A 24,024-nucleotide genomic window follows, 5' to 3' on the forward strand; every position below is an offset into this window, starting at 1 on the left:
ACTCTCCAATTGGGCAATGCGGGAATCGAATTGCCCAAAATGGTTTCTACTCCACTGGCTAAGAGCAAGGCGAGTGGCCCCCACTTTCTTGAAAATTCTAGCTGGGGCCCAAGCATGAGACAAGGAGCCCCAGGCATTCTCCACAATCAAATCACTACGGGGGTCTCTTGTCCACCAGGCCTCAAACCGGAAAGGCCTAGAGGGTTTAGCGTCCTGGCACACAGTGCTGATACACAGGGGCCAGTGGTCCGAGTTGCAAATGTGGTAGGACTGGACAACTGCCTTCAAGAAAAGACCAAGCCAGTCCCCATTGACCAAAGCTTTGTCAAGAGCTGACTTGATATGAGCTTCACCATCCCGATGGTTGTCCCATGTAAGGCTTTCCCCTTTAACTGGGAGATCAATTAATCTGATTCTATTGATCGATCCCGAAATGAACGGAAAGAATTGATCTCTCCCCCTCAAACCAATCCGCTCGGAGCTATTCAGCACAAAGTTCACATCACCAAGAATCAACCAAGGCCCCCCAAACTTGAGGCCAAGCTCCATTATCTTTGTCCAGAAAATTTTCTTTTCATTAAAGTACGGGGAGCCATACACACACGACAATAACCAGGGATAATGGTCGAGGTCCGAATACACAATACTAGAAATATGGTTTTTCGAGATAGATACAGTCTCAAAAGTAAACCCGACCTTCCAAGCAAGAATAAGCCCACCTGCACCGCCAACCGTAGGAACAATAATATTAAAATAAAAGTGCAAGCTTTTCAAAGAATGTACCAAAAAAGCGTGATCGCTTTTGAGTTCAGAAATGAAGATGAAATCAGGCGAGCACGACCGAACTAGGGCTTTAACTTCTAGAACTGTAGAGGTCTGCCCCAACCCTCTACAGTTCCAAGTAATGCCTCTCATTGCTCCTGTGGATGAGGGTTTTCCACCTCCTCCACAGGGGTAACAATGTCAATAGGAGCGCCTACAGCAGAGCCCAAATCATCAATGAGAACATGATTCTTCTTCGAGATAGCAATATCAGCCAGTCTAGCTTTCCTCTTCCAGGTCGTGAGTCTCTTGGATTGGCCAGTAGAGACTGGTTTATCAACATGCTGTGAGCATCTAGCAGAGAGATTATTGGTGGACACTAAGGTGCTCTCATCATCCATAGACGGCTCATCCGATTCACCAAATCCATCGTGCTTCCCAGACACAACTGGATTGATGCTGCTTGGACCAACACCACGAGGGAAATCCCGAACCACACTTTTCACTCTTCTCATGGTCCATTTAGGTACAATTTTCAACGAATGATTATCAACGTCTAGCCGTCTCTTTTTAACTGAGGTGGTACTTTCATTAGTCTCTGAAGATGGTGGAACACCAATGTCACAATGACCCGCTTTTCTCTTAATTGGTCCTTGTGATGCGAAAGCAGCCAGTTCTTGAAGATAACCTTCTTGAGCTTGAAAAAATTTTGATAGGGACCTCTTCTCATCAATATGATCGGAATGATCTTGGCCTATAATAGACAATTTCGAATCACCTTCACCATCTGAGTTTATCACACTATTTTTATCTCGAATATTGATGTCATTCGGCCCACTGCCTCCCATATCATTTTTATTCTCATAAAAATCTGAGTGTTAATGTTGGTAAGATCAATTCTCGGCCCACTTGGAATTTCACAATTCTTAAAAAAAAGGCCCATAATCCTTACTATTCTTGTTACCATAATTCGGCCCACTACACACTCCATCCAGCTGGCCCACAGCCCCAGTCAAAGCCCACGCGTTGACCACACAATTCAAACCCTCACTCACACGGATACCCATATACTCACCTCCCCCATTACCATTCAAATTATCTTTTGTAATGGATAAAGGGGCAGACGGCTTTTCTAACTCCAGGTGGGGTGAAAGTGAAACAACACCCAAATAAGCACCAACTCCCTCCGTTGCAGCAGATGATCTCGGTTGCCACGCCCTTAGAACATGGGTACCACCTCGTCCCCTTGAAGGCTAGCCCCGCAAAGATCTCGAGATCCCCTTTCTCATAATCGGAGTAGCAGTAACAGGCAGGTCCTTCGCAACCATCTCTGTCACCGGTGACTAACGCACTACTCCAACTGGTTTCAGGCCGTCTCTAATCGCCACTATCTTGTTCCCTTCGTCCATAGCAGGTGAGGTTCCACTCTTACCAAAGAAGCAGTTGGCATAGAATGAGTGGGTATTCATCCACGGTCTGAACAACGGAAAAGGGGAACCTTTGTCATTCAGCACCATGACCGGAGAGGTAAGATTGCAGTCCCTCCTTTGGTGCCCCAACAAGCCACACATATAACAAAAGTTTCCCAATTCCTCATATTTGAGTTGAATCCACTGGTTAACTTCATTGGAAAGTTTGAAAAAACAACTGCAACACAGCGGCTTGCTAACATCCACCTCCACCTAGACCCGAATCCATATCTTCCAAGTGAGAGGCTTTGATTCGTCCAGTTCAATAGACACAACTTTACCCGTCAAAGTCCCCAACAAGTTAGCATTGACTCTGGAGAAGTAGTCATGGGGCAGGAAGTGAATTTGGACCCAAAAATGGATCGAGTTAAAAGCCAAAACATTGACACCAAACCCAGAAGACCACGAGAGAAGCACCAGCATATCCCCATTCTCAAACATAAACGGAAATGTGTTAGAGCCATAAAGTAAACCATCTGTAGGCTCCACTTTAACCTGAGTTTTCCAGATACTTGAGCAAGCCTTCTCCACATCCTTAGCAATAAATGTTTTGGATGAGAGTATTTTGCCAAAGAGGCAAATTTTAGGTAGAACCTTGGTAGTCACCACACTGGGGGCAAGTGAAATAGATACCTCATTTAAGGAGAGGCATCTACCTTGCTTCCCACCAGAATCACCAACAACCTCATCCATTGTCATAAATACGATAACATCCCAATCTCTGACCAGCCTCAGGGCAGGTGATGCCCTTTCTTTAGACTCTGTGGGCCTCTCAACTTGGTTGGCCTGTGCAGCCCATCCCCTTGCCATTAGTTCAACAAGGTGGGGGTCAAATGAAGGAGTTGCACGGTAGGTCTTCTTTGTTCAGGCTAGGTTTGGATTCTGGCTGGTATACAGTACAACTATAACGACAACCTCAACCTCATATGGTTTCTTCACAAAGGATGACCTACGTCCCTCTGGCAAGGTGTCTGGGACAATATATGTCCAAGAAGCTGGAGAAAATTTCCTCCAACCCCGATTTAGTTCCCAAATGAACCGACCGTAGTTTTCTCCTCCAATCCGATTAGAGTGGTGGTGGTGTTGGATTTTTGGTTTAGGAGAACCACTGCTGACTTCCAAGTCAAAAAAATTGCTCAAAGAGCTGGCCAGAGAATGGCAAGACAAAGAATCACTTGCTTGGAATGCGAGTTAATCTTCAAAGAGAAGCTTGAGTATATCTACGTCTATCTAGTGTTCACCTCCCCAATAGTCGCACAGGTTCATCTATGCAAAAGGGAAATGGAGGTGAACATTCAGACAGCATAAAGACCATACGGGCAGCATATAATCAGGGTAAAAACACCTTGAATAGACCAGTCAGGTTTCCTAACAGATCTAAAATAACCTATTCTACAAAAAGAAACCATTAAGCCCTAGTTCTTCATGTTCTTTAAGACCCATATTCCAAAATGTAGGAAGCAGAGCTAAGATTCAACCTTTTCCAGCTAAAAACCCTACATTTATCTATCCTAGCATTCTCGTGCAACCGTTGAGGTTGGGTTTCCCTAAACCCATGGCATGGAGGTTTTTTCACCTCCAACAATGGTGTAAAATCAAAAACAAATAACTTTTAAAGAGAAGAGAGAGGTTAAAGAACTTACTCACTGGGTGAATCCTTGGGTGAAGCTTGGACGAAGGCAAAGAGATGGCTGATTTTCTTCTGCGCGGTGGGAAGACGAAGGAAGAACACGAGGAGGGAAGCTTTAAGTTTTCTTAGAGCTCATCTTGATTTTTCTCTCTGGAATTTTTCAGGAAATGAAAATGAAAGTAAAAGGATTTGAGGAAAGAAAAAGCTTTTATATAGACCTCATTTAATTTAATTTCCCCTAAAAAAATTAAATAAATGGGAAATTGATTCCTAATAAAATCCTCATGAGGAAGTGAAAAGAGCAAAAAAAAAAAGGCAATTATGGGGGAGTGCAATCGTCAGCACGATCTCTCATAAAATGAGCTTTAAAACAGTCATAATGAGAACTGACATTTAATGGTCAATTGAAGAGATTGAAGTTTGACTGTTCACTTCCGCACGGTACAATTGCCAAGGCACTAACCATGTGAAGCTCACTGCCTCCCAGCACTCGTACAGGTATCAAAAGTCCCCATCCGGACATATATTTCTATGGGGACTTGGAGGGAAATATTATCCTAAAGTTGCACATCTAATGTGGCACTTACACGTGGCATAATCTAAGCTAGCTATTAAACATAACAACGATATTTTGGGTAGAAGCATGTTTAGAAGGTCCCATATAGAGCTAACATCCATAAGTTGTAGATGTTCCATAAAGCATCTATCCGGGTTATCTACCTACTGACCAGGGAAGATAGGAGCAACACCTTGCAAGGGTGATTCTACAAGCAAATCCCATAAAGAAGACAAATCTTGTAGAAGGCCTGGTCGGGTAGTAAATATGCTAGCCAAAAGAAATGCTGCCAGGGATACCAAACAAGGCTACGCAAGCCTTGATTTCTTGTTCAACAAGCTTCCACAAATATCTCAAACTCAATCCTACAAAGTCAAATCCAGCAAATCTATTTGAGAATAAAGGAGATTCAACAGATCGTAACTATACCCTAGAATATAGGGATATTTATTTTTTGTTCACTCTTTTTATAAGGTAAAATGTAACAATTTTCCCCCTATAAATAGCGAATGAATTCACAAGGAGAAGGGACCTAGACCTGAAATCGTACTTACACGTGTAAGAGCACTTTGCTGAAAGATATTCTCTGTAAATACTTTGAGAGTCGTAGCTAGATTTAACTTTGTCTTCCTTAGTGATCTGCCTGGTATTATCTCACAAGCAATACAACTAAAAGAGGAGTAGGTCAATACCTATATAAAAAAGGGTCGAACCTCTATAAATTTTGGTGTCTTTTTTATTTATTTATTATTCTTAACTCCTTATTGGTGATTAATCGGTGATTATTTAACTCCGAGTCACTTGGCTATCTTTCAGCCGACAACAACCTTTATTAACTAATTAGTTAAATAATAATTAAATCTTTTATATATTATATATAAATATTTATTCAATTCTTAATTCTTAATAATTATAAATAGAAACTTTAAATATAATAATTTATTAATTTAAAACCAATTTATCATACTGAACAAATAACAAATAAGTCTATATTCTTTTGTCTTCTCAATATAGCTCAACTTATTAAAAAAATTTAAAATATGACAAAATCAATTTTTAAATTTTAGCTAATTAAATAAATCAATTAATTGAGACATCAACGTAATATTACCCTGAGTACTGTGGGGATCATGGGCCTATGTAATCAAGCTCCCAATATATATGTTGTGAATTTTTCACTAATATGATCACAATAATCAATGATCCTCTAGTCTACATTGAGTAGGGAATAAATTATTGTTTCACCTCTCAATATATTTTATCCTTTAAACACTTAGGATGCGTTTGGTAACACTTTTTCAATTAATTTTTTGCTTTTTAATTGAAAAAGTGAAAATATTTTCCAAAAACATGGTCTATAAAACTATTTTCACTTTTTAATTTTTAATTGAGAAATAAAATTTTAAAATTTTTGAAAACAAAAAAAATCATTTTCAAAATTTTTTTAAATATTTTTTTTTCTTAGTCAATATTTTAGACTCTGGCCCCAACCTAAATCTTATTAGGACCTGGACTCCGGCCCCGGCCCCAATCTCGGACTCAAACTATGGTCCCGACCCAAACCTAGACCTAGACCCGACTTAAATAAAATCAAAAAATAAAAATGAAAATAAAGTTATAGAACACACTTTTATTTTTTGTTTTTAAAATTAAAAGTGGCTATAAAACACATTTAAATTTTCTAAAAATAAAATTTTAGAAATGAAAGTGGTTATAGAACACATTTTAACTTTTATTTTCTGTTTTTAAAATTAAAATAAAAGTGGTTATAGAACACATTTTAATTTTCTAAAAAAAATAAAAAATACAAATTTACTTTCATTTTTATGATTAAAAAATTTAAAAATAAAAGTATTACCAAACGTCCCCTTAGTTTCTTGTAAATGATATTTCTAAAAAAAAACTAATATAGTTACCAAAATGAGTGCTCTATCATTTATCGTATTTGGCCAAGCTTAAAGGAAACTATCATTTCACTTCTAAATAAACATAAAAGCTATAGATGACCATATCTATGATTAACACACCCACTCAATGGAACTATCAAGTTCCTAAGATGTAAGTATGGGATATACCGATGGATAAGCTAGTAATGAACAAGTCAAAGAACTCAAACAATACAATCAACTTAAACTTTAACAATCTTAGGATTGAGATCAAATTAATCTATGATCAACATAGTTATATAACAGTAAGTTTATGATATCTTTTTCACTATTATTGTTGGTCCAATGTTAACCACGTACATCCAATATATGTTTACTTTACTAATGTCCTAGAAAAGATATTCTACTTGTCTAAGTGTAAGTAAACTATACCGTTGATTATCACTGATGAAACTCAGGACTAAATAGTTTCAAGTATATAATCACAATTATTTTTCACTATGGTGACAACACTATAATCGTGAATAACCATATATTCAGAATTTAGCAGAATTTATATATTAAACATATGATCATGAAATAAGCATGTAAACAAAGCATATGACAAGGTCAAAATATGATTTATAATCTTTATTGATAATAAATAAGATTACATTGAAATTGAATTTTATTTAGAACATAAACTCTAACAGAATTAATAAGACATCCAACAAAAAAACAAGTACATAGATAAGACTTAAGAAAAATTTTTGAGAAATTTCACTTATTCTCATAGAGATAGTGTTATAGATATATATAAATCTTAAAAAAAAAACTTTATTAAAAATTATCAAATATAACCACATATATGTATTTATATTTAAGAAATAATAATCCATGAAAATAATTAGAAGCCTTTGTTTTTTTTTTATCTACAATACGTAGAGAGAGAGGGGGAAGAGAAAAACGTATAAAAGATTAAATTGTAACAATAAACTATACATTTAAAAAAATTTATTTATGAATGTGAAAAAATAAATAAAAAGACGTAAAATTGAATACAAAATTAGAAATAATCGTACACGTCGCAATCATCTACTTCTTGTTGGGTTTTATGCCCTAAATAAAACACTTTACAATCTGATTAGTTATCAATATAAGAAATTTGAAGTGATTGATGTTTGCATGAATTTTACATGCTAATGGTTTAATATGTTTGATATGTTTATTACATTCATACACATAAAATCAGTTAAATCCAGATCATACGTTTATTCACAATTACAGTATCGTCAACATAGTGGAATGTGATTGTGATCATATGAATCAAAAGACTTGGTCCTTGTTTCATCAGTGTTATTGGATTTACACTAATGTGATAATCAGCGATGATGTGTACTTACACTTGGAGTAAGTGTTATGTTCTTTCCAGGATATTAGTAAAGTATACTAGTTTCGAATGTATGGAGTATACATTGGACTGGACCGATATTGCAACTAAGTTAAGATATTACAAACTTACCGTTATATATATCTTTCCAAGTCAATATCAGTAGTTGATCTTAAGATTAAAAGAATCTAAATCCTGATATGCTTAGGCTCAACTCAGGAGTGCTATTCATGTTCTTTGATTTATTAGTTAAGCCTACTTTTGGGTCAGGGTGATTCGTATATTTTGGGAACATGATAGTATGATTGAGTGGGAGTGTTGAACATAAATATGGAATCTATAGCTTCTACTGGTGTATAGAAGTCAAGTGATGATTCCCTTCGAGCTTAGCAAATAGAAGTAAATGGATGAGCTCTTGTTTAACTGACTAATCATTATATCACTAAACACTATTTACAGGTAGCTAAGTGTTTTAAGGGGCAAAATACATTGAGGGGTGAGAACGGTAAAGAAATCCCATCTCGATGTAGATCATCTATATAGAGGATCTTTAAATCATAATAAGATTATAACAATGGTTAAATGAGATAGTATATTGATATCGTGGAACATACAATATGCTCTATATAAGTCTGAGAGTGCAATTCTAAGTTCTAAGAGTGGATTCAACGAAGAATTAACAAGTAGGAATTTACTTGGTAAATTTGGTTCACTTATTGGAAGCTCAGCATATAGATCCATGGTCCCCATTCTAGATGAGAACATTCTGCTTGTAAGACTCATTAATTGATTCGTGATTGATCAATTATAATTCTAAAGTTAGATTATGTCTAATTTTATGAATTTTCACTAAGCAGGGGTGAAATTGTAAAGAAAAGAGTTTCTAGGTTTATTTATTTATAAATGGACTTTATATGTCTAATTAATAATTAAATTAAATGACAATATTATTTAATAATCTATTTTAGTTATTAAATAATTAGTTTTGGCATTTAAAAGGTTAGAATTGGAAAATTGGCGTTTTTGAGAAAATAGAGATAAAATTTGATAAAACTACAAAATCAAGTGAGGCCCACTGTAACACCTGTTGGGTTTTATGCCCTAAATAAAACTCATTTCAATATAATCAGATTTACTTATTAATATAGATCAGAAATAACATTTAATGTTGCATGGTTCACATGATTTATTTCATGATTATATGTACATAATGTATAAATTCATCTGAAACCCTTTTCACATACTTGATCCTGTTTATTGTGTCGTCAACACATTGGAAAGTAAACATGACTATGTGAATAAAGTTTCCTAGATTTATCAGACACAGGGTATTACTGATATGATAATCTACAACAAGAGTTTACTTGTATTTGGAGAAATACTATGTTCTTTCCAGAACATTGGTTAAAGTAAATCTCAGGTTGGATGCATGGAGTATGCATCGGAAGGGACCGATATTGAACTTTGACTTAGATTTAATTAAACTTACCGTAAAATCTATTCAAGTCAATATCGCCTAGTTGATCCTAGATCAAATGATCTTAATCCTGTTATGATTAGGCTCAATCTTGAAAGGCTATTCTTGTTCCTTGAATTGTTAGTTAAGCCTACTTTTAGGTCAGGGTGATACGTACTTTTTGGGAACACGGTAGTGCAATTGAGTGGGAGCGCTAGCATAAACATGGAATCTATAGCTTCTATCTGGCGAATAGTAAGCAAAGGATGATCACCTTCGAGCTTGACCAAACGAAAATAAATGGTGGAGATCTCATTTCACATAAGCTGAAATATCATTTATACGGGGTCAAGTGTTTTAAGGATAAAATACATAGTAGGGTGTTACGGTAATTTAATCCCTTTACTGTGTAGATCATTCATATAGAGGATAATTGATCACATTAGGATTATAACAATGGATAACTAATGATGTGTCTATATGGTGGAACATATAGAGCATTCTATATACTGAGAGTGCAATTCTAAGTTCTATGCGTGGATTCAATGAAGAATTAATAAGTCAGTGAATTTTAGTCCTAAATTCTTGATCTACTTATTGGAAGCTCGGTTATATAGACCCATGGTCCCCCCACTAGTTGAGATAATATTGCTTGTAAGACTCATGTACTTGGTTTTGATTAATCAATTATAATTCACAAATTAGACTATGTCTATTTGTGAAATTTTCACTAAGTAAGGGCGAAATTGTAAAGAAAGAATTTTAGGGGCATATTTATTAATTATGATACTTTGTATGGTTCAATTAATAAATATGATAAATGACAATATTATTTAATAATTATTTATAGTTATTAAATAGTTAGAATTGGCATTTAAATGGTTGAATTAGAAAATTGACGTTTTTGAGAAAATCAGATGCAGAAAAGATAAAACTGCAAAATTGCAAAAAGTGAGGCCCAAATCCACTTGTATAGGGCCAGCCACTTTTGTAGGAAATTTAAACTGATATTTTCATTATTTTAATGCCAAATAATTCAAACCTAACCCTAGTGGAATGCTATAAATAGATAGTGAAGGCTTCAGGAAATTTACACTTAAATTTTCTATTTTTCCTTCAGAGAAAAAACTGAGCCTCTCTCTCTCCCTATCTTTAGCTGCCACTTCTTCTCTTTCTTGTTCATTAAAATTTCGAAATCCTTAGTGTATGAGTAGTGCCCACACACAGCAAGTGATACCTCAATCATAGTGAGGAAGATCGTGAAGAAAGACTTTCAGCAAGAAGGAGGTTTCAGCATCAAAGATTCAGAGAAAGAGATCCAGGTTCAGATATTGATAATGCTCTGCTACAGAAAGGAATCAAGGGCTAGATATCTGAACGGAAGGAGTCATATTATTCCGCTGCACCCAATGTAAGGTTTCCTAAACTTTATATGTGTTTATTTCATCGTTTTAGAAAGTTCATATTTAGGATGTTAATAAACATACTTGTGAGTAGATCTAAGATCCTGGTAAAATAATTTCCAACAACACCATGGTCGGCCACTTAGATGAGGTTTTTCAAATTAATATTTTTATTATTTTAATGCCAAATAATTCCTAACCTAAACCTAGTAGTTGCCTATAAATAGAAAGTGATGGCTCAGTCAAATATAAGTTTTCAGATCATCTTTCTGACAGAAATTTCTCTCTTCAGAAAAACTGAGCCTTCCCCACTTTCTATACCTGGTCGAAACCCTCTCTCCTCTTTTCTCCTTCATCAATTTCGAACCCTAGTGAGAGAGTAAGTGCCCACACACAGCAAGCAGTAACTCAATCATAGATTGGAAGACTGTGAAGGATCAAACTTGAAGAAGAAGGACATTCGGGCTCAGATCTTGATTATACTCTGCCACAGAAAGGATACAAGGGTTAGAGATCTGAGTGGAAGGAGACATTAATTCTGCTGCATCAATGTAAGGTTTTCTTAACTTTATATGTGTTTAATTTATCGTTTTAGAAAGTTCATATTTAGGGTGTTTAAACAATATACTTGTGAGTAGATCTAAGATCTTGGTAAAATAAATATTCCAACAACTGGTATCAGATCCATGGTAATTGATTTACTTGCATGAAATTTGGACTTTAAAACGATTTTTTGTTTGTTTTTGGATGGTATCATGTTGTATTGAGTGTTATTTGATGATTGATTGATGTTTGTAAATTTTCGTGAAAAATAATTGCGATTCTGTTTCTGGAATTATTTTTATTGGATATTATGGAAAAAGTTAAGCAAGTTACTTTTTTACAGAACTCAATTTCGATTTAATTTGAATTAGTTATGATTTTTTGAAGATTCGGAAAAATCAGAGTTGTGCTGAAATTTTCCTGCGATCGCGAAAACTGTCCGTACAACTCACAATTTTTTCGTTTTTCTTCGTTTTTTCATGCTTTTTCATGGAATTAACTTCCGATTTTTTGTGTAGTTTTGTATTAATAGATTTACTATTCCTAATTCAATTCTAATTATCATTATGAATTAATTTAATATTTTTTTTAATTTAATTCAAGATATTAGTGTAATTTGAATTTGAAATCAGTAAATATTTATCTTTTTACTTAATAATCTATCTTATTTTTAAAATTTGATTATATCTTATCTTATTTTTAAATTTAAGGTCAGATTTTAACTATTTTAAAATTATTTTTTTTTAAAAAAAATATTTTGACCTTATTTAAATTTAAAATAAGATAATTATAATAATGTAATTTTAAATAGATGTAAGATATTTTGCTAACTTTTAAATTTTGTTATTTTATTTATTTAAATTAAATTTAAAATTTGAAAAAGATATTTAATTTATCTTTTCTAATTTTTATTTAATTTTTATTTATAAAATAACATTTAATTTTTAAAAAGTAGTCAGCAAATTTTGAAATGATATTTAGGTTGGTTGAAACCTAATTTTTCAAAATTGTAGGTTTAATTTTAAATTTTTTTTTAAATAATTTCGAAATTTAAATTTATAATTTTTTTTTATTTTCGAAATTAAATTTTTTTTTAAATTTTATTTTTCGAAAATTTAAATTAAATTTTATTTTTTATTTATTTATTTAATTATTAATTTCGAAATTTATTTATGTAAAATTAAATAAATCCTACTTCCAACTATCCAGCTAACCTTGTTGCAGGAGTATGTGGTTTTAGCTTGTGTGTAAGTTTTCAAAACCTATTATTACTTGATTGCAAATAGCCATGGTTACCTTTTGCCAGATCTAATTATCTGATGGCTCTCTTGGTCAAGTTAATAATTTGTAACAGGTAAATTTTACAATCTTCTTTCATCTGTGTATGACCTAGCAACATGATAGGATCCATCCAAGTGTGTACCTGTGTGAGCCTATGTGTTTATTTTATAATATAGATGCATATAGGTTGTTGCTAAATAAAATGTCACACCATGATAGATTTTATTTAGGTCCATTTAGTTATTGGACCTATTCAATTAATAACAGTTATTTATTTTAAGGTTAAATTCCTCTCTTTTGGGCCTTGTGTGAGAGTTGGGAGCCATAGAAGTGGGTACGACATACTGAACCCAGCACCCCCTCACATGAACTACCCCAATTGTGAAGGCCCATTTGCCTGATTTGAATAACTGTACTAGGTTAATTATATTAGTTTGACCTAATAAAATTGAATTAGCAACATAATTAACTTTTAAAATATATGAAAATTTATTTTCATTTTAATATTTTAAAGTTAATTTTAAGAAAAACACTTTTAGTTTTAGATATTATTTCTAGACAAACTATTTGTAACTTTCTTGTATTTAATTAAATAAAGAATTTTAACTAACTAGATTCTTTCTCGAGCTTATTTAATTAAATATTCCTATTTAAGTTATAAATTAGTTGTATCAACTGATTTTTCTTATCTAACTTAAATTTGAATATTTGATTTAAATTTTAAATCAAGTTGAGGAATCCTAGGCATTAGTTATTAAAGATTCTTAAGATATTTTTTAAGTTAATATCTTTTCGAATATTAACTTAAAATGGAATATTTTAGATATTTTTTAGGTTAATATCTTTTCGAATATTAACTTAAAAAGATATCTTCAAATTAAGTGGTTATAACTTAATTTTTTGATATTTAATTAAATCTAAATTTGAAATTATTTAAGTTTTAGATTTTTTCTATATAACTTAAATTAGATATTTTTCAAATTTTTGTTGAAAAGATACTTAGTCAAATAAGATATTTTCTAGATAGTAATTTCTAGACTACTTATTATTTCTAATATTTAAATAGGAAAATATTATACTTTGTGAAATTAATTATTTAAATAATTAATTTTGGTACAATTTTATTAAGTATATTTTTCCTAGTATTAAACTAGAAATAAATAACTAAGCCTTCTCTACACTTAATTATTATTTCTTGAATTTAATACATTTAATTAACTTGAAAAATCTAAATATCTAAGTTGATTTTCATCATGATACTTAAATATTTATTGATTTTTCATGACACTTAATTAAATAAAAAATTATTTTTTAAGTTGAAATTTAATTTTTCAACTTAAACTTAAATAATTTTCCATATATATTTTTTCTTTATTTTCTTAATCAATTTCGAAAATTGCATTTTATTTATGCAATATTTTTTGAATTTATTTTGAAAAATAGATTGAGTTGTAAATTAATTATTTATTTTAATTAAATCTTAGACCAACTACAATCAATGATTTTTTCATTTAATTGATTAATTTAAAATAAATGAATTTAAAATATATATATATATTATTAGAAATTGAATTAATTAGTCAAAAGAATATCTAGATAGGTGATATTTTTGCTTGAAGTATTTCTTTTCTATTTTTATTATTTTCGAAAATTGTATTTTTTATATACTTTAAATTTTCGAACTCAATAAATATATTCTCAAAGGAAATTTTTAAGTTGCTAATTATTTAATTTAATTCAACTTAAATTAATTTCCTTAATATTATATTTAAGATTATTACTAAGATGGAAATAATTAATTTTATTTCAATCACCATCTAAGTATAATTTTATAAATATTATATTAAATTCTTCCTTTAGAATTTCAATTCTAAAATTTTGAATTTAATGAGAATTTATTTATTAAAATAATAAAGAAAATACATTTTAAAGAATGGGCTTTATTATTATTAAGATATTCGATCTCCATTATGGGTTTTACACCGCGTTTGTTTTAGTGAGTAATCCTCCCTAATGGAGGAATGTTCATTAGCAATTTCGCACCGTTTAATCTCGCATGATAAGTAGTTTGTAAGTGTTTTATATGGTATAGATCACCCTAATGGTGGCGACCATATTTGACTTGCAAATTGCGAAACAATGGTAGAAGCTCATGAGATAGAATAGCCTTGACTCTCGCCTAAACAGGACAACGCTGGATTTCAATCTTGATCGAATAAAAGGTTGCTACAATGTTTAACATTTTAGATGAGCTGACAACTCTATTCAATAGATGGTAGCTTTGACTCTCGCCTAAACGAGACACTGATATCAGTTTGTTGAAAAACCTTGGAAATTATTTAGGATTGAATTTTTAAGTATTTTCTCATATCATTCCTACTTGCTATGTGCTTATAATTTCTCAATTGATTTTGTGTTAAACCATTATTAATTTCTATTTGTTGATTTCTATTATTTTGTAGTATTCTGTATTATCAAAATGAATCCCATGTTATCACTGTTGACTGAAAACAAGCTGAATGGATCTAACTTTAATAAGTGGAATGAGAACATTAATATTGCTCTCATAGGAGAAAGTGTCTTGTTTGTTTTAACTAAGCCGTCACCTGAAGTGCCTGGGGATAATGCATCCAATGCTGTGAAAGAAAAGTATGAGCGTTGGCAGAAAGCAAATGACAAAGCTCTATACTTTATGCTTTCTAGCATGGTTGACACCCTCAAAACTCAGTTTTCTAAAACCGAGAAGGCTGCTGAAGTTATGACGAAGTTAAATGAGCTATTCGGTAAGGCATCACTTCAGTCACGCTTTGACGCGACTAAGAAGTACATTAATGCACGGATGGAACCTCATCAAAACGTGCGTGACCATGTTCTCCTCATGTTAAGTTATTTCCAAGAAGCCCACGATCATGGTGCTGAAATGGACAGTGCTACTCAAGTAAGTCTTATCTTGAATAGCCTGACTTCAGCATTTCTACCATACACATCAAATTATGTCATGAATAAGAAGGAAATTGACTTTCATGAATTAGTCAATGACCTTTAAACTTATGAAAATTTGATTGGAGGACCCAAGAAGAAAGGGAGTAAACCTCATAATCCTGGGAATGGTAATGGGACGATAAAACCTGAAGCAAATGTTGCCTCTGCTTCAAATCCCAAATCGAAGAGGAAGTGGAACAACACCAAGAAGCGAACTAAAGCCATGAAGAATAAAAAGGCTGCTCCTTCTGGTGATGCTACACTTAAAGGAAAGTGTTTCTACTGCAATGAGAAAGGTCATTGGAAACCCCAGTGTCCTAAACTTCTTGCAAAGAAACAAGGTATTTCCATTTATAAACTTTAAGAGTTTTAGTGAATTATTATCCAATTGGATTTATGATTCTGGACTAACTTTGTTTATTTGTTTTCTTCTTCTTATAGGCCAAGCTACTTGAACTCAGATGAGTTGGATCGGCAAAATTTGGACCAAGGGTGAAATCGTCCAGATGAAGATGAAGCTCTTCAATTTATTTTTGAATTAATTGTTTTAGTTTAAAGACAATTTGGATTTCAAATTTTAGTTAGGGATATTTATCCCTGTTTTTCTCATATTGTTGCAATACATTTTTTATTTTATTAGTAATAAAGTATTCTTTATTTTCGAAATCACCATTGCAAATTATGAGATTGAGCTTCATTTATTTTATCTTCATCAACATTTACCATATTATATTTATATGTTTGTATGTGTAAGCGTTTTTATTATTGATGCAAATTCTATAATATTTACAACTCTTCATAGAGTTATATTAAATAAACACTAGAAATTATTTCTATGTTTATCAATAATTGTTAATTCTCATACAATTATTAAGAATTTGTTTAATAAAAGGATCTTTTGATCTGATAGGGGTGGAGAAAAGTTAAGAAAACTATGTAGTTCAACGATCTTTTATATCTAATGAACTCTGGATAGTATTCAACTCCACATAAACTCTATCACACTAAGAGAATCATGATCTTTACAACCTTTAGGGGTGGATCATAATCTCTATATACTTAGGGGTGGAGGTTATCCATAGTACCCTATATGTATATTCTTAGGGGTGGAGTCCATTCCACAATTCCCTATGAAACACATATCTTGTTTAAACATGGAAGTAATATAATGAGTCAGCTATTGTCAATATAAATTCTTGATCTTGATTGTATGTTCCATTTCATTTTTACTGTTGTAAGTAAAAGTTTGATACCTTTGAAAGTTCTTTGTTAAAGTTTCACACTACCTTACTTGAGTGGGAGAATTTTAAAGTTCTATACCCATCTTCATTAGGTTGACAATTGTGATAGGTACTTAAGAACACTACTGAAAAGCAAATCTAACAATTCACATGGATAGGTATAGCTTATCAGAATTATGAGAATAAGATAAAGAACTCTAGTTCAGTCCATTCGAATGACTTGAACCAAGAATTCTTAATCCTCATAAAATTTTATGGTATTTTAATTTTGATTACTTTATCTCTGGCATGTATTTTTCACTTCAAAATACTAGTCTGCTATGTTGATGACTTAATCTTAACTTAAAGTTTCAGACTAATACAAAAGTCACAACTAGGTAACTCTCTAAACAATCAGAGGTTAAAAGTATTATTTAACCAGACATCTGCTATTGAGTGGGAGCTATCTGAGATGTAATCAAATAGGGAATATTAGAAGATATTCAAGAAAGATTTATGAAAGTGATCTATATGTCAGATATTAAGGAACTGTGTATCAGTTATCCTTGTATCTCACCATCTAATTTCGAGATTCTATGAGATGGTGCTTACTTTGGGGGTGGAGGAATTATTGAATAATAATTCAAGCTCTACCAGAGAAGAATAATAACTTTGTGTATTCGAAATCCAAGAAAGTTATATCACTAAAGAAAAGTCTACACTGTATTATCTCAATTACATATTTTAAAATATGAGAGATATGTCTTCTGTTAATTTAGATGTACTTTTAAAACAGTAAAGATTTCAGTATCCCTTGATGAGTAAAGCATATAGTAAAGGATGTTTCATAAGTGTATTTATGAACTAGTTTCCAGAAGTTTGGGTGGATTCAAATATACTACACTTGATCTGAAGATCAAGACATCAGATTGACCTATTTGCACAGTTTGTTTTATATTAGTGCAAGTGGGAGTTTGTTGGGTTTTATGCCCTAAATAAAACTCTTTACAATCTGATTAGTTATCAATATAAGAAATTTGAAGTGATTGATGTTTGCATGAATTTTACATGCTAATGGTTTAATATGTTTGATATGTTTATTACATTCATACACACAAAATCAGTTAAATCCAGATCATATGTTTATTCACAATTACAGTATCGTCAACACAGTGGAATGTGATTGTGATCATATGAATCAAAAGACTTGGTCCCTGTTTCATCAGTGTTATTGGATTTACACTAATGTGATAATCAGCGATGATGTGTACTTACACTTGGAGTAAGTGTTATGTTATTTCCAGGACATTAGTAAAGTATACTAGTTTCGAATGTATGGAGTATACATTGGACTGGACCGATATTGCAACTAAGTTAAGATATTACAAACTTACCGTTATATATATCTTTCCAAGTCAATATCAGTAGTTGATCTTAAGATTAAAAGAATCTAAATCCAGATATGCTTAGGCTCAACTCAGGAGTGCTATTCATGTTCTTTGATTTATTAGTTAAGCCTACTTTTGGGTCAGGGTGATAGGTATATTTTGGGAACATGATAGTATAATTGAGTGGGAGTGCTGAACATAAATATGGAATCTATAGCTTCTACTGGTGTATAGAAGTCAAGTGATGATTCCCTTCGAGCTTAGCAAATAGAAGTAAATGGATGAGCTCTTGTTTAACTGACTAATCATTAGATCACTAAACACCATTTACAGGTAGCTAAGTGTTTTAAGGGGCAAAATACATTGAGGGGTGAGAACGGTAAAGAAATCCTATCTCGATGTAGATCATCTATATAGAGGATCTTTAAATCACAATAAGATTATAACAATGGTTAAATGAGATAGTATATTGATATCGTGGAACATACAATATGCTCTATATAAGTCTGAGAGTGCAATTCTAAGTTCTAAGAGTGGATTCAACGAAGAATTAATAAGTAGGAATTTACTTGGTAAATTTGGTTCACTTATTGGAAGCTCATCATATAGATCCATGGTCTCCATTCTAGTTGAGAATATTCTGCTTGTAAGACTCATTAATTGATTCGTGATTGATCAATTATAATTCTAAAGTTAGATTATGTCTAATTTTATGAATTTTCACTAAGCAGGGGTGAAATTGTAAAGAAAAGAGTTTCTAGGTTTATTTATTTATTAATGGACTTTATATGTCTAATTAATAATTAAATTAAATGACAATATTATTTAATAATCTATTTTAGTTATTAAATAATTAGTTTTGGTATTTAAAAGGTTAGAATTGGAAAATTGGCGTTTTTGATAAAATAGAGATAAAATTTGATAAAACTGCAAAATCAAGTGAGGCCCACTATAACACCATGGCCGGCCACTTAGATGAGGTTTTTCAAATTAATATTTTCATTATTTTAATGCCAAATAATTCCTAACCTAAACCTAGTAGTTGCCTATAAATAGAAAGTGATGGCTCAGTCAAATATAAGTTTTCAGATCATCTTTCTGACAGAAATTTCTCTCTTCAGAAAAACTGAGCCTTCCCCACTTTCTATACCTGGCCGAAACCCTCTCTCCTCTTTTCTCCTTCATCAATTTCGAACCCTAGTGAGAGAGTAAGTGCCCACACACAGCAAGCAGTAATTCAATCATAGATTGGAAGACTGTGAAGGATCAAACTTGAAGAAGAAGGACATTCGGGCTCAGATCTTGATTATACTCTGCTACAGAAAGGATACAAGGGTTAGAGATCTGTGTGGAAGGAGACATTAATTTCGCTGCATCAATGTAAGGTTTTCTTAACTTTATATGTGTTTAATTTATCGTTTTAGAAAGTTCATATTTAGGGTGTTTAAACAACATACTTGTGAGTAGATCTAAGATCCTGGTAAAATAAATATTCCAACACTTCTCAATATGAGACTTAAAAAATATATAAATAATTACAAGTTAAAAATTATTCTTATTTATAATTAGTTCAAACTTAACATTTTATATATGTATATAATATATTTGAGATTATTTAGACTATTTTTAAATAAAAGTTCTACTATAATTATAATATTTAATACCAGTAGCACAATAGATTGATATTGAGTAACTTTATAATTTATTTGTTAGAGTTGTGTGGGTTGATTTTTAATAAAAAAGGTTAATTTATTTTTGACATAATAAATGATTTTTGTATATATTTTTAGGCAATTCAGTACATATTGTCTCAAATGGTCATTCTTGTACACTTTATTTGTAAAAAAAAAAAATTATTACTTAAATATTATTTTTAGCATAGTAAAATATTCATAATTTTAAAAATTTACGGATAACTTTAAATAAGTACTACTACAATTCATTTTTTAACAAAATAAATAATATTCGTCAATAAAATATTAATGTAAAGACACAAAAATTACAATTATAATTACAATATCTAATACCAGTAGTAGGGTAATACCATAGATTGATGTTAAGTGACTTTATAATTTATTTGTTAGAGTTGTGTGGTTTGATTTTTAGTGAAAAGATAATTTATTTTTAACATAATAAATTACTTTTGCATAGATTTTTGGTAAGGGATATTGGCGGCTAAATCACCCAAACATTAAATTTTTTTACACTTAACCATAAAAACTAAAATTTTGACGGAAAAACCTACTAAACTCAGTTTCTGTTTTGCTCTACACACTTCCATCCAAAAATCTCAATTAAGTGCCACATAGGACTATCCACGTGTACACAAATGTACATGTAGCAAATTTTTAGTGGTCCACGTAATATTACTTATTAAAATATTATAAAAAATAATTTAAAAATTATAAAAATAAATAAATTATAAAAAATATATATTTTATTTTATTTTTTCTCTTCTTTCTTTTTCTTCTCCTTTTCTTTTTTTTTTTCTTTTCTTCTTCTGCTATGTGCGAGACCAAACCCCCTAACCCTACCATTTCTTCTCTCTCTCTCTCTCTCTCTCTCTCTCTCTCTCTCTCTCTCTCTCTCTCTCTCTCTCTCTCTCTCTCTCTCTCTCTCTCTCTCTCTCTCTCTCTCTCTCTCTCTCTCTCTCTCTCTCTCTCTCTCTCTCTCTCTCTCTCTCTCTCTCTCTCTCTCTCTCTCTCTCTCTCTCTCTCTCTCTATTGCCCCGCGACGCTGTCCAGACGAAGATGAAGCTCGTGATGAGCTTCGGTGCCGTTAAAAACCCCCAAACCAGAAAAAATTAAACTCTCCATTCTGTCTCTACGATAGACGCAGAGCACCAAGCGAAGTCTTCACCATCGTCGATCGAAGCCCAACTGAAGCTCCAACCTCTGTCGACCTACGTTGACCTGCTTTGTCTGCCCTTTCTATCGATGAGAAAGAGAGAGACGGTAAAAGAAACGGGAGATCAGGGACATGAGAGGGAGTGTCATTGGGGGTTTGGGCTTCTCGGGGTTGGAGATAATAATGGCCCGTTTGGGTTGAGGATTGTCGACGATAGCTCCTCTGGAGCTGGGAAAGGCTACTGCACAAAGATGAGGGTTAGGGTTTCGGTGGGTGTGGTATGTGGAAGATGAATGGATTTCAGCAGAAAAAGATAAAAAGAAAGAAAAAAAAAAGAATAAGAAAAAAGAAAAGAATAAAATAAAATAAAGTATTTTTTTATAATTTTTTTATTTTTAATAATTTTTAAATTATTTTTTATAATATTTTAATAAGTAATATTACGTGGACCACTAAAAATTTTCCACGTGTACATTTGTGTACACGTGGACAGCCCTATGTAGCACTTAACTGAGATTTTTGGATGGAAATGTGTAGAGCAAAGCGGAACCTGGGTTTAGTAGGTTTTGCCGTCAAAATTTTGGTTTTTGTGGTTAAGTGTTAAAAAATTTAAAGTTCGGGTGGTTTATCCGTCAATATCCCTTTGGGTAATTCAGTACATATCTTCCAAAAGGGTTATTCTTTTTTGTGAAAAAAAAAAAACACAAGAAATGTTGCTTACTGATCACATAAGTAAATTGTTACATGAGTACTTATAAATTTATGACAAGTATTTATCCACACACGAACTCCATTGGGACTAGTAACAGATTTTACAGTACATGAATTACCCCATTCACATCACACGAAATAGCATAGCACACTTTACTTATAAATTTTTTTACGGTACTGTAAATTATTGAAGTTTTTTAAAATATTTACATGTAGTTTTAAATAATATATATATATACTAAAATGGACCTCTTAAGTAAAATATTTGTACATATTTTTAAGGGATAATTTTACAATTACACAAAAATAATAAAAAAAATTATAAAAATACGATTGTACGAAATTTTAAATATTTTTATAATTTTTATGATTTTATTTACAGAAAATATAATTTTTTGATGTATTTTTATGTTGTACTCCTGTTAATTTTTTGTTATTTGTATGTTATTTTTTATTGCAGTTTTGATATTATTTAAATATTTTTATGTAATTTTTTTATTTGTTTTTGTTTTACTTTTTTAGAACATCGTAAAATTGTAAAGAAAAAAAAAACTCTTAAAATGTAAAAGTGTAAAAAGTTTACAAAAAAATAATATTTTATGTAATTATCTTTATTTTTCAGGTGTTCTCTAATGAAATATAAATGTGTATATACTTCAACAATTATCGCTTTAATTAATTACAAAAAAAAATAAACAAATAGTAATTTACATTGTACAAATGTATCAAAATTAATGGTGTAATTCAATCAAGGACCATCATCTTCCTCACCCATCAAATTACAAATATCTGAACACTCCACCAGACTGCATGCACCAAAACAAAATATCTAATTATACATATTCACGTCACATACATAAATATTAGAATTCAACATTCTACCATATCAAGACCTAAATGTTTGTTTGTATTAATTAGTTAATCCCAACAATTTTTTTTTAAAAAAAAAAAAAAAATCTCAACCACCAGCACTAAAAATAGCAAGCATTTTAGTAACCTCAATAATTTTTTCGAGAATTATTCCATATATTATTTTTTAATTTTTTTTTAAAATTTACGGTTTGAGTTGTTTCGGTGGTTTCTCCAATAGTTTCTATGTGAATTACTATACGGATTTTAATTGCGATTTAAGTTACTCCGTTAGTTGCTATAATCGTAGTTGTCAACCAAGAGACCTCCTAGTAGTCCCAAGCTGTTGAGTCTGGGAGAATTCGAATCAAGCAAGAATGTCTAATACAATTCTCGCCACTAGACCTTAATCCCTAAAGTTTTTTTTTTTTTTTTTGCTAAGACTATTTAGAAGAAAGAAACAAAGAAAATGTTGAAGAAAATAATATAAAAAATTAAAATTAAAAAAAAAATTCTCATGCTTGATATAAAAAGTATTGCACAAAAATAAAAAGTTGGTTCAACAAAGTTTTTACTATGATTTTTTTTTTCTACACTTACTTCTTTCCCCATCAAAATTAACTTCCAAACATAGCCTAAATTGAAAATCAAAAGACATATAAATTGTCAAGTATACTAAGAGGAAAAATGTACCAATAACGACGGCTTCGAAATCCTTCCTTGAATACAACCAAAGGTCTGTAAATAAGATTAAATCAATAAGGTTTGATTGATTATTGTCTTTCTTTTTTCAGTCATACCAAAAAGCTTTGATCTCTTCTCTTACAACATAGATTAATCACAACAAACGACATGAATATGTAAGGAAACGACAAGAGATTGAAGAACTGATACCTCCTAACATTGAAAGGGCCTTCTCCTGGAGATCCTTCTCCACCTCTAATGCAGGTAGTGACACACTTGATGGTGCAGGACTCTGCTTTCCTCGATTTCGGCTTTTGAATTCTTGGTTTCTTGCAATCATTTGGCAAGACACACTCCCCAGACAGCAGCTGCGGTATGTTCTCTAGTGTCTCGGCCTCAGGAGGAGCCTCGGCCCCGGCTGCAGCTGATGATAATGATGATGCCACCAAGGCTGCAGCTGCAACTGCAACAAAGCTCGACTTAATGCTTTTGAGTATGCTGCTGCTATTGCATTTGCTGCTGCTGCTGCTGATGTTGATGATGATGCTCTTGTTGATGCAGCTCACTCTTCTGAATACTAGTGAGGAAGCTCTTCTGAAGTAGAGATTTGGAGCAGCAGCAATAGTAGTTGTAGGGCCATGAATTAGCATTTCTTTCTTTTCCCGTTGCTCTTTATCTTATGGATATTCAATCCTGTTTTAATCAAAGTCACCAGCAAAGAGAGAAAGACCCTTTCTCTAGGAACAGCCATTTTCCCCTTATCTCTTTACCAAGTGGTCCCCAAAAGGTACTCTTTTTTATTTTTTCTTGTTCACAAGTCAAGAGGACTGCGTCTAACAATTCATGTACGTGTCCTTAGTCTTCACCTTACGTTACATATACAAATATTAGAAACATTAGGAGAAAATAAGGATCATTTGTATAATACAGCTGAGCAAATGTCAAAAATTGTTCTCACTGTTAATTAGCCATATCACAAATGTATAGG

The 24,024-nt window shown here is 32.0% G+C and overlaps 1 protein-coding gene across 1 annotated transcript; it reads right to left on the reverse strand.

The window, feature by feature from the left end:
* Nucleotides 1-22,081: 22,081 nt before the first annotated feature.
* Nucleotides 22,082-23,914, reverse strand: LOC115713036 (uncharacterized). Its single transcript, XM_030641510.2, has 3 exons — nt 23,247-23,914; nt 23,046-23,090; nt 22,082-22,309 (listed from the first exon to the last, which is right to left on the reverse strand). Exons 1-3 carry the CDS (start codon nt 23,684-23,686, stop codon nt 22,252-22,254), a joined length of 543 nt encoding a protein of 180 aa, XP_030497370.1. The 5' UTR covers nt 23,687-23,914; the 3' UTR covers nt 22,082-22,251.
* Nucleotides 23,915-24,024: the final 110 nt, after the last annotated feature.

The sequence above is a fragment of the Cannabis sativa genome, chromosome 4 (genome assembly GCF_029168945.1).
Source record: "Cannabis sativa cultivar Pink pepper isolate KNU-18-1 chromosome 4, ASM2916894v1, whole genome shotgun sequence".
Taxonomy (NCBI): domain Eukaryota; kingdom Viridiplantae; phylum Streptophyta; class Magnoliopsida; order Rosales; family Cannabaceae; genus Cannabis; species Cannabis sativa.

Excerpts from the sequence above, each read along its gene's own strand:
- LOC115713036 (XM_030641510.2), bottom strand. The coding sequence starts at position 23,686 with ATGCTAATTCATGGCCCTACAACTACTATTGCTGCTGCTCCAAATCTC. Across the intron at positions 23,091-23,246 it reads GGCCCTTTCAATGTTAGGAG|ACCTTTGGTTGTATTCAAGG; the intron begins GTATCAGTTCTT and ends TCTTATTTACAG. Across the intron at positions 22,310-23,045 it reads TTTCGAAGCCGTCGTTATTG|TCTGGTGGAGTGTTCAGATA; the intron begins GTACATTTTTCC and ends TGGTGCATGCAG.